General features: G+C 51.9%; 1 protein-coding gene across 1 annotated transcript in view; it reads left to right on the top strand.

Annotated features, from left to right (window-relative positions):
• Positions 1-2,244: 2,244 nt before the first annotated feature.
• Positions 2,245-14,456, top strand: part of LOC139239359 (glycogen phosphorylase, muscle form-like) — a 77,276-nt gene continuing 65,064 nt past the window's right edge. The window contains exon 1 of the mRNA XM_070868036.1: positions 2,245-2,631. Coding sequence (XP_070724137.1) covers positions 2,389-2,631 — 243 coding nt within the window. The 5' untranslated portion in view covers positions 2,245-2,388. The remainder of the gene's footprint in view (positions 2,632-14,456) is intronic.

Here is a 14,456-nt window from a genome sequence, read left to right as displayed (position 1 = left end):
CTCAAATCCTCTCGCTATGAAGGCCAACATGCCATTTGCCTTCTTCACCGCCTGCAGTACCTGTATGCCACCTTTCAATGACTGACACCCAGGTCTCGTTGCACCTCCCCTTTTACTAATCTGTCACCATTCAGATAATAAACTGCCTTCCTGTTTTTACCACCCAAGTGGATAACCTCACATTTATCTACATTATACCGCATCTGCCATGCATTTGTCCATGCACCTAACGTGTCCAAGTCACCCTGCAGCCTCTTAGTATCCTCCTCACAGCTCACATTGCCACCCAGCTTAGTGTCATCTGCAAACTTGGGGATATTACATTCAATTCCTTTGTCTAAATCATTCATATATATTATAAATAGCTGGGCTCCCAGCACTGAACCTTGCGGTACCCCACTAGTCACTGCCTGCCATTCTCAAAAGGACCCCTTTATTCCCACTCTTTGCTTCCTGTCTGCCAACCAGTTCTCTATCCACGCCAGTACATTACCCCCAATACCATGTGCTTTAATTTTGCACACCAATCTCTTGTGTGGGACCTTGTCAAAAGCCTTTTGGAAGTCCAAATACACCACATCCACTGGTTCTGCCTTGTCCACTCTACCAGTTACATCCTCAAAAATTCTAGAAGATTTGTCAAGCATGATTTCCCTTTCAGAAATCCATGCTGACTTGGACTGATCCTGTCACTGCTTTTCGAATGCAGGGGGACTTGAACCCACGACCTTCTGACTGAGAGGCCGTTCAGAGAATTTTTCTCCTGACTTGACCTTTGAGTGCCGAGATGGCTCCTCTCCCAAAAAGCCAATGCAGAAATAAACTGGTGATTCTATCGTTGCTGTCATGTGATACCTTCAACTGGTACATCTTGCTCCTCTTTATTAACCGACTACTCACGGCAGTTCAGCCCTTCCAGGGAGCCCTTGCAATCGGAACATCGGTGCAACTATTTCAGATGCACTCTATGCAATATGTACGGGCTGTCGGCGAGTGAGATTAGGGTTAAATTCAAATCTGTAAATGTTTCTCTGGGTCAGAAAGTCGTGGGTTCATAGAAACATAGAAAATAGGTGCAGGAGTAGGCCATTCGGCCCTTCGAGCCTGCACCACCATTCAATAAGATCATGGCTGATCATTCCCTCAGTACCCCTTTCCTGCTTTCTCTCCATACCCATTGATCCCTTTAGCCGTCAGGGCCACATCTAACTCCCTCTTGAATATATCCAATGAACTGGCCTCAACAACTCTCTGCGGCAGGGAATTCCACAGGTTCACAACTCTCTGAGTGAAGAAGTTTCTCCTCATCTCAGTCCTAAATGGTAATGGACATGGTATTGGGGGTAATGTACTGACGTGGAGAGAGAACTGGTTGGCAGACAGGAAGCAGAGAATCGGGATAAATGGGTCCTTTTCAGAATGGCAGGCAGTGACTAGTGGGGTGCCGCAGGGTTCAGTGCTGGGACCCCAGCTCTTTACAATATACATTAAGTCATTATTGCTGGGCAAGGCGGTGCAAACTGGGTGCTCGCAAATGCAGGCTGGGTGCATTTTCTGCAAGGGGATTTAACTTTTGACATTTTGTGTGAGTGCAGTGTCAATTCAGCTGTAAAAATAGCAACGGCCTCGTTCGCTGGTGCAGCCACGTGAGCCTCAGCACGCGCTGGCCCAGATCTGAGCATCCAGCTGTCAATCAAAGTCCGTTCAGCTCCTCCCCTCCCACACACACACATACACACACACCGAGCGTCGTGCCGCGGCCGCCGGGACTTGTAGTGCGTGCTGCGGGCGGCAAGGGAGCGCGGCGGACTACAACTCCCGGCGTGCATCGCGCGCGCGGACCGTTTGGGGCGCTCCGGGCGAGAGGGGGTGGGCGTGGCCTAGAGCGGGCGTGATGCCGCAGGCGGAGTGGTGCGAAAGCGCGTGCGGGGGGGGGGGGGGGGGGCGTGGCTTAGAGGGTGGGGTGGGGGCGTGGTTTAGAGGCTGCCAGCGGAGGGGCGTGGCTTAGTGTCTCTCAGTCACTCACGGTGAGGGGGCGTGGTCTAGAGAAGGCGTGACGCCACAGGCGGAGAGGTGCGAAAGCGCGTGTCGGGGTGGGGGGGGGGGGGGGGGCGTGGCTTAGAGGCTGCCAGCTGAGGGGCGTGGCGGAGAGTGCTGCGGCGAGGGGGATTGGCCGAGGCGGGGCGTGACGCTGGTCCGCCTCATGAATATGAAGGAGGCTGACTATTTAAGAATCGGAATATTAATGAGCTGCGGCTTGCGCTGCGAACGGGAGGCTGAGCCGGGCAGTGGCGGGAAGGGCGCGAGCTCGGGACAACGGTCGGTCTACCTTGATTTAAGTTTTGTTTTTACGCCATCAGCACCAGCTCCAGCTTCAGCGCCGGCGCCATGTCGAAGCCCAAGACGGACGCGGAGCGGAGGAAGCAGATCAGCGTGCGGGGCCTGGCGGGCGTGGAGAACGTGACGGACATCAAGAAGAACTTCAACCGGCACCTGCACTTCACGCTGGTGAAGGACCGCAACGTGTCCACCCCGCGAGACTACTACATGGCGCTGGCCCACACCGTGCGCGACCACCTGGTGGGCCGCTGGATCCGCACGCAGCAGTACTACTATGAGAAAGACCCCAAGGTGGGTGGGTGCTGGGCATTGGGGGGTGCTGGGCATTGGTGGGTGTGGGTGCTTGGCATTGGGTGCAGGACATTGGGGGGGGGTGTGGGTGCTGGGTATTGGGTGCTGTGCATTGGGGGTGTGTGGGTGCTGGGCATTGGGTGCTCGGCATGTGTGGGTGCTTGGCATTGGGGGGTATGGGTGCTGGGCATTGGGGTGTGTGGCTGCTGGGCATTGGGGGGTGTGGGTGCTGGGCATTGGGTGCAGGGCATTGGGGGGGGTGTGGGTGCTGGGTATTGGGTGCTGTGCATTGGGGGGTGTGGGTGCTGGGCATTGGGGTGTGTGGCTGCTGGGCATTGGGGGGTGTGGGTGCTGGGCATTGGGTGCAGGGCATTGGGGGGGGGGTGGGTGCTGGGTATTGGGTGCTGTGCATTGGGGGGTGAGGGTGCTGGGCATTGGGTGCTGTGCATTGGGGAGTGTGGGTGCTGGGCATTGGGTGTGGGTGCTGGGGGGGTGAGGGTGCTGGGCATTGGGTGAAGGGCATTGGGGGGTGTAGGTGCAGGGCATTGGGTGCTGGGCATTGGGAAGGTGGGTACTGGGCGTTGGGGGGAGTAGGCTGCCAAGGTGTAGGGTGCCAGGTGTTGGGGACTGTAAGGTGCTGGGCATTGAGTGCTGGTGGTATAGGGTGCTGGGTATTAGATTTTGAGTACTGGGGGTGTGTGTAGGGTGCTTGGGGGCATTGGGTGCTGGGGATGTAGGGTGCCAGGTGTTGGTGACTGTAGGGTGCTGGGGTATTAACTATTGGGTGTAGGGTGCTGGGGTATTAGATATTGGGTGCTGGGGGGTGTGGGTCCTGGGCATTGGGTGCTGTGGGCAGTTGTGTAGGGTGCTGGGCATTAGATATTGGGTGCTGGGGGGGTGTAGGATGCGGAGGTGCAGGTTGCCATGCGTTGGGGACTGTAGGGTGCTGGGCATTGGCATCTGGATGCTGGCTATTGGAGATTGGGGTACTGGGCCTTGAGGTATTGGGTAACTGGGGTACTGGGCCCTGAGGTATTGGGTAACTCTCGCTCCCCCCGTCGCGCGCGCGCTCTCTCGCTCCCCCTCGCTCCCTTCCCCCTGCCCCCATCCCATATCTCTGTCTCTCTCTTTTTCTTTCTCATCAATAGTCAGCACGAAGGTCCCTGTTTGATCCTGCCCGTGATATAACCTTTCTATGTGGCAGGTTAAACACACACTTCTCCCAAGGGTGGCAAGTGTGATGATGCAGCGCTCCCTCAGCAGCATGGGGCGCACAGCAACTTGTTACTTTAACGTGGAAACGCATCCCGAGGCGCTTCACAAGAGGATGGAGACGTTGGCCAAAAGCTTGAGCAAGAGTTGGCTTTTAAGGAGTTGGAGAGGAAACTGAGAAAGCCCCTGCTTTCCTTCCAATAGTGCCCATGGGACCTTTCTCATCCACCTGAGGGCCGAGGGGCCTCGGTTTAATGTCTCAGCCGAAAGACTCTCTGCACTGCACTGGAGTGTCAGACTATATTTTTGTGCTCTAGTCTCTGCAGTGGGACTCAAGCCCACAACCTTCTGGGTGAGAGGCGAGAGTGCTACCCACTGAGCCACGGCTGACACAAGGGATGGATGGGGAGCCTGTGTGTGTGGGGGGTGGGGGGGGGTCGTGGAAGAGGAAACCCAACCCTCGGTGTGGGGCGAAATGGTTGTATGATACTCCGTGAAGCAGCTCTTCGGGCCCTTTGACCTTCTCGGAGTTCCAAGGGGGTCTATTTTTACACCGGGGAATCTTGACTTGGCTATGCGAGCGGAGCTATTTTTTCTTTGCCCTTTGCTCCGCGGACTTGATCCCAGATTGGGATTGGGCGGTGGGGGTGGGGCGGAGCGGAGCGAGACTGAATGTCAGGGATTGGGTCGGGAGAGCTGGAAGCGAAGATGTGGATCCCGTCCCAATACGGTGGTGGGGGGGGGGGGGGTCTGCAGCTGCACCCACATGGGGCACTTCTGTAAGCGGAATCTGTGTCACCCCTCCAATCAGAAGGTCGCAGGTTTGAAGTTGCGGAGCTGCTTGCGGTGGCTGCTGATCGACTGTGGGCGGCATCACGGCAGAGCCCACACCTGTCCTCCCTCGGTGTCCACAACCCCCTCCCTTCCTCCGTCCCCGCCCTCCCCCTCCACACACACGCACACACATTCCAGCACTGCAGAACCTGGGCAGCCAGTTGCTCTCACATTCCATTGGGCCCATTATTTCGACCGTGATATCATTGTGTCGTCGCCGAGCCCATTCCTGTTGGAATTCGCAGCTGCACTTTCCAAGCACTGCAGAGTGACACACACACAGACAGGCAGGGCCTGGGGTTGATCCGGACACTCGAGAGATGCATGGCAGGATTGGCCACCCTGCCTCAAGCCCCTGCTTCTTTCCCCACCCTCCCTCCCACTCCCATGACCAACCCCCTGGAAGCTCTGGATTCAGCTTTGCTCCCTGACCTTATCACATTGTGCTTCAGTTGTGCTATTTGTTTTAGCCGCCTTGTGCTTTAGTCTGAGGATTACCACACCATTCCCAAACAAGCACAGACCCAGCATTGTTGCCAGGGCCCATGCTGAGGTAGCTGCTCGAGGACGGGGAAAGCAAGGGCGGGGATATATGGTGCTCCCTGAACTATAGGGGGTGGGGGGGGGGGTAATAATTAGCCAGGGTGGTCCTATTCCCGATTACCCCCAGCGACCCACCATTGGAATGTGCGTTATGTGGAAGACAGGAAACTGTCCTGGCTGTGGCTCCCCCCTGGACTTCCAGAAGGCATTTGACAAGGTGCCACATAAAAGGTTACTGCACAAGATTGGGTTCACGGGGTTGGGGTAATATATTAGCATGGATAGAGGATTGGCTAACTCACAGAAAACGGAGAGTCGGGATAAATGGGTCATTTTCCGGTTAGCAATCAGTAACTACTGGGGTGCTGCATGGATCAGTGCTATGACCCCAACTGTTTACAATATATTAATGACTTGGAAGAAGGGACTAAGTGTAACGTAGCCAAGTTTGCTCAAGATCCAAAGATGGGAGGAAAAGCAATGTGTGAGGAGAACACAAAAAATCTGCAAAAGGACATAGACAGGCTAAGTGAGTGGGCAAAAATTTGGCAGATGGAGTATAATGTTGGAAAGTGTGAGACACCCCGCCCCAGTCTTCCAATAGTGGCCGAAGGATCTTTTATGTCCACCTGAGATGCAGATGGAGCCTCGGTTTAATGTCTCATCCGAAAGGTGACTCCTCCGACGGTGCGGTGCTCCCTCAGCACTGCCCCTCCGACAGTGCGGCGCTCCCTCAGCACTGCCCCTCCGACAGTGCGGCGCTCTGTCAGTAACGCACTGGGAGTGTTGGCTCGGGTTACATACTCGGGTCGCCCATCACCGCTGTGCTCACTGACCTACGTTGGCTCCCAGAGCTATCAAATCTGAGATCGCTAGATTTTTGTTGGGTAAGGGTATCAAGGAATAAGGAACCAAGGCGAGTGGATGGAGTTAAGATCCAGAACAACCGTGCTCAAATTGAATGACGGAATGGGCTCGAGGGGCTGAATGGCCTCCTCCTGTTCCTATGACCTGGCTTTTGCTGCAGTTAATCCCGCCAAGATGGGACAGCAAGGTCTGTCAGTGTCTGCACAGAGCACACTGCTTCCTGTGAGGTCTTCATCCCAATCCTGACCTGGCCATTGATCCTTCTTGTCCGACCTCTGAAAGCAAGACCTGCTGTGTTCTTGTTCTGTGCCCGTGGAGGTCTGTGCATTCGGAGGTCAATGAGTGCAGGACCCTGCAGGGTGGAGAGGGTGTGGCTTGTGACATTGCACTGGGATAAGGGGTGGTGTAGGACGGGACCAGGGAGTCAGTGGAGGAGCGGGTTGGGGAGCTGGAATCTCGAAGTGAGTTGGGAAAGGTAGTGGAGATGAAGTAAGGAAGGGCTTGCATTTAGACAGCGCCTTTCATGACATCAGGATATCTCAAAGCGCTTTACAGCCAATGAAGCACTTTTGCAGTGTAGTCACTGTTGTAATGTGGGAAACGCGGCAGCCAATTTGCACACAGCAAGCTCCCACAAACAGCAATGTGATAATGACCAGATAATCTGTTTTAGTGATGTTGCTGGAGGGATAAATATTGGGCCCAGGACACCGGGGAGAACTCCCCTACTCTTCTTTCAATCGTGGCCATGGGATCTTTTACATCCACCTGAGAAGGCAGACTTGGTTTAATGTCTCATCCGAAAGACCACTTCCTACATGCTTGGCCTCACCTGAAGATGAACTGAGGCATATATTTAAATGCCCATCGCCTGGTTCCATTCTTATCTAATCATAGCCAGAAAATCACCTGTAACAGCTTTTCTTCGCATTCCTGCATCGTTACCTCTGGTGTCCCCCAAGGATCTATCCTTGGCACCCTCCTATTTCTCATCTATATGCTGCACCTCAGCGATGTCAGTTTCCACATGTACACTGACAACACCCAGCTTTCCCTCGACCCCTCCACAGTCTAAAATCAGACTGCCTGTCTGACATCCATAACTGGATGAGCAGAAATTTTCTCCAATTGAATATTGGGAAGCCTTTATCTTCGGTCCCTGCCATAAACTGCGTTCCCTAGACACTGACTCCATCCCTCTCCCTAGCATCTGTCTGAGGCTGAACCAGACTGTTTGCAACCTAGATGTCATATTTGACCCTGAAATTAGCTTCCGGCCACATATCCCGGCATTGCCCATCTCCGCCCCTGCCTCAGCTCATCTGCTAAACCCCCATCCGTGCCTTTATTACCTCTAGACTTAACTACTCTAACTTGGCTGACCTCTCACATTCTACCCTACGCAAACCTGAGTTCATCCAAAACTTGGCTGCCTGTGTCCTAACTCGCACCAAGTCCCGCTCACCCATCACCCCCCCGTGCTCGCTGCCCCGTGTCCTAACTCGCATCAAGTTCTGCTCACCCATCACCCCCTGTGCTCACTGCCCCGTGTCCTAACTCGCACCGAGTCCCCCTCACCCATCACCCCCTGTGCTCGCTGTCCTACATTGGATCCCGGTTAAGCAATGCCTCGATTTCAAAATTCTCATCCTTGTTTACAAATCCCTCCATGGCCCTCGCCCCTCCCTAGCTCTGTAATCTCCTCCATCCCCCCTCCCCCCATCCCAAGATCTCTGCGCTCCTCTAATTCTGCCCTCCTGAGCATCCCTGATTATAATCGCTCCACCATCGGTGACCGTGCCTTCTGTTGACTGAGCCCCAAGCTCTGGAACTCCCTCCCTAAACCCCTCTCCCTCTCTTTCCCCCTTTTAAGACGCTCCTTAAAACCTACCTCTTTGACCAAGCTTTTGGTCACCTGCCGTAATTTCTTCTTATCTGGCTCGGTGTCAAATTAATTTTTTTGTCTTAAAACACTGCTGTGAAGCGCCTTGGGACGTTTCACTATGTTAAAGGCGCTGTATAAATACAGGTAGTTGTTGCCCAGGACTCGGCGTCTGTCAGGGTGCAACTGGAGAGCTGATTTTTAAAAATGATACTTTCAGTTGAAAACACTGATTTTTTTTATGCAATGGACATTCCTGAAATACTCATCCACCAGAAGCGTCACTCTGACTGCACCCCCTCTCCCGGGACAGTGGGCCTTCTCGTATTGTCTGACCCACCCCCACCACCTCCATTTACATCACTGCGCCCACTGCCCTGTGGTTGGGTTGATGCCAGCTCTCGCTCGATAGGGGCTGGTTGCTACCCGGGCAGGGTACAAGCAGTCCTCCAGCGCAAAGGGGCTGTTGACAGATCCCTCGTCTATCCACATAATGTAAAGCGATACTCTGCGGGTCAGAGAAAATACCATTACTATAAATCTTCCCCCGAACAGCCTTGTAAAAAGCAGCACAGCTCAGCAGCAAGCGGTCTCTGTGCTGATTCAGGGTTTGCTCTGGTGCCTTTAAGGATGTGTTCCCAGATCTGGGTCTTTGTACACTTTTGATGTGGACAATTCATCTTCTCATTCTCAATGGTGTGACCTTTTTCTCCCTCCGCCCCCTCAGAAATCACAATTTTGCATGTGACGCAGTGATTTAAGCATCCCTGATCTCTCTGATACTGACTCTCCCTGAGAACCTGTCACTGCAGGGAGCTCTGAGAGACAGCAGGCAGTGTCGCTATCTTTGTGTGAGAGAGAGAGAGAGAGAGAGAGAGAGAGGACCGAGTCACCAATCAGTGTACAGATATGTCCCTGAGAGAGGGACTGAGAGACACCAGTTGCTGTACCAATATCTCCCTGAGGAAGGGACAGAGAGAAAATAAACTGGGGCTGGGTTTGTGATTCCCTCTCGAGTCACCTCTTTTCAAGGTTGAAAACTTGTTTCCCCCTCCTCTCACTGGGAGAGAGATTCCATACACTGGGAGAAGGTCTGTACAGAGCATTGGTTAGACCCTACCTGGAGAACTGCTTCCAGTTCTGGGCACTGCCCTCAGGAAGGATATATTGGCCTTGGAAGGGTGCACCCCTCCTTCACCAGATCAATACCGGGGCTAAAAAGAACCTAAGAATTAGGGAGCAGGAATAAGCCATTCGGCCCCTTGAGCCTGCTCTGCCATTCAATAGGATGATGGCTGACCTACCTCAACACCACTTTCCTGCACTGTCCCCATATCCCTCGATTCCCTTAATATCCAAAAATCTATCGATCTCTGTCTTGAATATACTCAACGACTAAGCCTCCACAGCCCTCTGGGGCAGAGAATTTCAAAGATTCACCACCCTCTGAGTGAAGAAATTCCTCCTCATCTCAGTCCTAAATGGCCCACCCCTTATCCTGAGACTGTGACCCCTGGTTCTAGACTCCCCAGCCTGGGGGAAACATCCTCCCAGCATCTACCCTGTAAGAATTTTGAATGTTTCAATGCATTAAATTAATTAAAAATTGTTAAATTATGAGGACAGGTTGCATAGACTAGGCTTGTATTCCCTCGAATATAGAAGATTAAGAGATGATCGGATTAAGATATTTAAGATGATTAAAGGATTTGATGGTGGATAGAGACCAGGCAGTGTACAGATATGTTCCTGAGGGAGAGGGACTGAGAGACACCAGGCAGTGTACAGATATGTTCCTGAGGGAGAGGGACTGAGAGACACCAGGCAGTGTAAACATAGAAACATTAAAAAATAGGTTCAGGAGTAGGCCATTCGGCCCTTCGAGCCTGCACCACCATTCAATAAGATCATGGCTGATCATTCACCTCAGTACCCCTTTCCTGCTTTCTCTCCATACCGCTTGATCCCTTTAGCCATCAGGGCCTTATCTAACTCCCCCTTGAATATATCCAATGAACTGGCATCAACAACTCTCTGCGGTAGGGAATTCCACAGTGTACAGATATGTTCCTGAGGGAGAGGGACTGAGAGACACCAGTCAGTGTACAGATAAACCATGTACTCTGGTGGCCGGGGGCAGGGGATGGCAATTGAACATTACAACAACTGAGATTGATAGATTTTCGCTGGGTGAGGGTATTGAGGGTTGTGGAACCAAGGCGGGTAGATGTAGTGAAGATGCGGATCAGCTGTGTTCTCATTGAATGGCCTCCTCCTGTTCTTAAGTTCTCACTTACAGCTGTGGTCAATTCACAGCAGGAACCTCTGCTCAGGTTATTTGAAAGGTGGAGGGATCACCCCGGGTGTGTCTTTTATTTAAAAAAAAAACGATTAGGGTGTCTGGAAATGTATGTCGGGGAGACCAGGTAGAGCCCCCCCCCGGGGCCACAGTTCTGTGCTGCCAGAACTGAATGATTTGGAGAAGGAGATGGTGCGATTGAGCCTTGATTTTAAACACTGAGAATGCAGGGAGGAGCAGGAGTCTGGACGACTAGGGATTTGGATCCCAGGAGTAATCGAAGAGGAAACCTTAAGTGAACCACTGGCCAGAGTGGTATTGATAACCGACAGAGGGAGAGGTTTGGTGAGCAACATATAAGAACATAAGAATTAGGAACAGGAGTAGGCCATCTAGCCCCTCGAGCCTGCTCCGCCATTCAACCAGGAGTGTCACCACGCTTTACAGTCAGTGAAGATTTTTTGAAGTGCAGTCACTGTTGTAATGTAGGAATCGTGGCAGCCAATTTACGCACAGCAAGCTCCCACACACAGCAATGTGATAATGACCAGATAATCTGTTTTTGTTAAGTTGATTTGAGGGATAAATATTGGCCCCAGGACACCGGAGATAACTCACTGCTCTTTGAAATTAGTGTCATGCAATCTTTTACGCCCACCTGAGAGCGCTAACAGGGCTTCAGTTTAACCGTCCCTCCGACAGTACGGCGTTCGCTCAGTACCGCCCCTCCGACAGTGCGCCGCTCGCTCAGTACTGCCCCTCCGACAGTGCGGCACTCCCTCAACACTGCACTGGGAGTGAAGGCCTGGATTTTTGTACTCAAGCCTCTGGAGTGGAACAAAACCACAACTTTCTGGCTGAGGCGAAAGTGTAACTCACTGAGCCACAGTTGATGGGATCGATCCATCCATCACCTCCTGTGCTCGCTGACCTGCATTGGCCTCAGGTTTAAAAGTCTCTCCCCTCCCTATCTGTGACCTTCCCCAGCCGTACAACCCTGAGCGATCTCTGCAATCCTGCAATTATGGCCTCTTGCGCATCCCCGATTTGAATCGCTCCACCATTGGCGGCCGCGCCTTCAGCTGCCTGGGCCCCAAGCTCTGGAATTCCCTCCCTAAACCTCTGCCTCTCTCTCCTCCTCAAAGACGTTCCTTAAAACCCACCTCTCCCCTGTCCTAATATCTCCTTGTGTGGCTCAGTGTCAAATCTTGTTCACTAACGCTTCTGTGAAGTGCCTTGGAACATTTTTCTACATTAAAAGGCGCTATATAAATACAATTAGTTGTTGAGAGGAGTTCGGAGAGGCCCCTGCCTCCCAGATGGACTGCAAAGAAAATTTGCAAAAGCCCGCTCCTTTTGGCTAAATGTGAGCCAATTGCCAGTCAGTGTCATACCTGCCACCAGTTTAGAGGTCACAGCGAGTAGCACAATGTACCCACTGAACAGTAAGGTCACAGGTCAGTTCCACCAAGTGCTGCATGGGAGACCTCCACATCTGAGCCAACTCCTGTGCACCATATATCCACTCTCCACCCCGCCCAATACCACGTGATGTTCTGGGAAAGGCAATAAACCAGATTTAAAAAGCCCAGGCCAATTTCAGGGTGGAAAAAAAAATCAGGAAAATTCCTCTCTGACCCATCTCGGCGATCAAAACTAGTCCAGCAGATCACTCTGATCCTGAATTCCCAGCAGTACCTACCCTTCTGTAAGTGCTGATCTCCGCCCCAGCCAGAAACAGGGCCAGCTCTCGCTGGAAGGAATTCAGCGAATCAGCGTCCACCTGTTCGAGAGGTCTACTATTCTCTGGGGAAAGACTCACCTCCTGACATCTAACCCAGATCTGACCTTCAACTTCAAATTGTGACCCCTGGGCCTCCCAAACTTATTTAATCGGAACAAACTGTTAACTGGAGCACAATCTATTCCCTTCTTCATATTTTATAAACCTAAATCAGATCTCCCCTAAGTCAACACTTCTCTAAAGTGTGGAGTCCCAACTCTTTTAGCCTATCTTAATAACTAAGATGCTTTATCCTGGGAATTCCTGAATACTAAGGGAGAGTGCAGGAAAGTGGAGTTGAGGTAGAAGATCAGCCATGATCTTATTGAATGGTGGAACAGGCTCAAGGGGCCGAATGGCCTACTCCTGCACCTATTTTCTATGTTTCTAAGATCAGCCATGATCTTATTGAATGATGGAGCAGGCTCGAGGGGCCGAATGGCCGACTCCTCCTATTTCTTGTGTTCAATGTCACCCACCATGTGAAGAGATCAAAACTGGACACGGATCTTGTACAGGACAAAATAGTATACCTCGTCTTCTGATCAATTGTCCCAAGAATGCACCCTAACACTTTATTCACTCCAGCTATTGCTTCAAGGCATTGCTCATGAACCTTTAGAGATGTAGGGACTAGAATGCCCAGGTCTCTCTCTTTCTCCAACACCTTTACTCCTTTCCCCTGAAGGGTGTGTGTATGTTGAGCATTTGCTGTGCCTACAAGGGGATCGACAGGGAAATGCTGAGGGGTAGTTTCCCTGGAGTGTCTAGAACTAGGGAGCACAGTCTCAGGATAAGGGGAAGGCCATTTAAGACAGAAATGAGGAGGAATGTTTTCACTCGGAGGGTGGTGAATCTTTGGAATTCTTGACCCCAGAGGGTTGTGAATGATTGAGATGCTTGAGTATTTTCAAGGCTGAGATCGATAGATTTTTGGGACATCAAGGGATATCATGCAGGAAAGTGGAGTTGAGGTCGAAGATCAGCCATGATCTGACTGAATGGTGGAGCAGGTTCGATGGGCCGAATGGCCTATTGCTCCTAATTGTTATAACCGTGCACTTCTCCAACTTAAACATAATTTGCCAGTCACCAGCTCAATCTCCCAACACTTCAAGATCCGCCTGAAGCATTGTCTACAGTTCTAACACGTACAGATTTTGGTATCCTCTGCAAATGTTCAGCTTGTTCATCAACCAGCATTGATATAACGTACATCACTCGCTTGGCAGAAGCTGCAGCCCAGTGAAACAAAACAGTTGGCAGCACTTTGAGCAAGTGTATTGGCAGATTAGCGGGCATCTCGTGAAAGGTTCGAGGCATTACAGTGTTGGGGGCTGGTGGAAAATCACCATAGCAACCATGGCCAGTACATCAACAAAGGCTGTTGCTCCTAGGCCCCATACCGCCAGCCCTCCATTCTTACAAATCCTGTGCAAACACAGGCCAAAAAACATTAGAGGGAACAGTAGGTGGGTGCAGGTCTGTCACTGTATAACATTGGGGTACAGTACTGGTGGATACAGGTCTGTCACTGTATAACACTGGGGTACAGTACTGGTGGATACAGGTCTGTCACTGTATAATCCTGGGGTACAGTACTGGTGGGTAGGGGTCTGTCACTGTATAACACTGGGGTACAGTATTGGTAGGTGCAGGTCTGTCACTATAACACTGGGGTACAGTACTGGTGGGTACAGGTCTGTCACTGTATAACACTGGGGTACAGTATTGGTAGGTGCAGGTCTGTCACTGTATAACACTGGGGTACAGTACTGGTGGGTACAGGTCTGTCACTGTATAACTGGGGTACAGTATTGGTAGGTGCAGGTCTGTCACTGTATAACACTGGGGTACAGTACTGGTGGGTACAGGTCTGTCACTGTATAATCCTGGGGTACAGTACTGGTGGGTACAGGTCTGTCACTATAATTCTGGGGTACAGTACTGGTGGGTACAGGTCTGTCACTATAATCCTGGGGTACAGTACTGGTGGGTACAGGTCTGTGACTGAGTAAGAGATGTTGGAGGGGATGAATTGAAGTGCGATAGTTGATGCATGATTCAGCTCGCTGTTCTGATAGAGGATACTGACTACAGCGGTCTGTAATACTATTGACTGGCCTCCGAGCGTATTTGGGAGTGCCTGTTCCTGACTCCTGATGTGGCCCCGGAATCTGACTCTGAGAGTCACTGTCTGGAGCAGTGCTGCCTGCAACCAGCGCAGCTGACCTGGGACCCCCTCAACTGGGAGGCTTGTGCAACCCAAACATGTGAATGCTGGAAACACTCAGCGGGTCAGGCAGCATCTGTGGAGAAACAGATGTCTGTCAGTCAACCTTTCCAGTCCAAAGACCCTTCCTCAGTCCGTCCATCTCGTGTTCTGACCCTGGCGTAGGCCCTAA

The sequence above is a fragment of the Pristiophorus japonicus genome, chromosome 27 (genome assembly GCF_044704955.1).
Source record: "Pristiophorus japonicus isolate sPriJap1 chromosome 27, sPriJap1.hap1, whole genome shotgun sequence".
In the NCBI taxonomy this organism is placed as follows: domain Eukaryota; kingdom Metazoa; phylum Chordata; class Chondrichthyes; family Pristiophoridae; genus Pristiophorus; species Pristiophorus japonicus.
The sequence above is the reverse complement of the archived record's forward strand: the minus strand, read 5'-3'. Positions and strand labels throughout refer to the sequence as shown.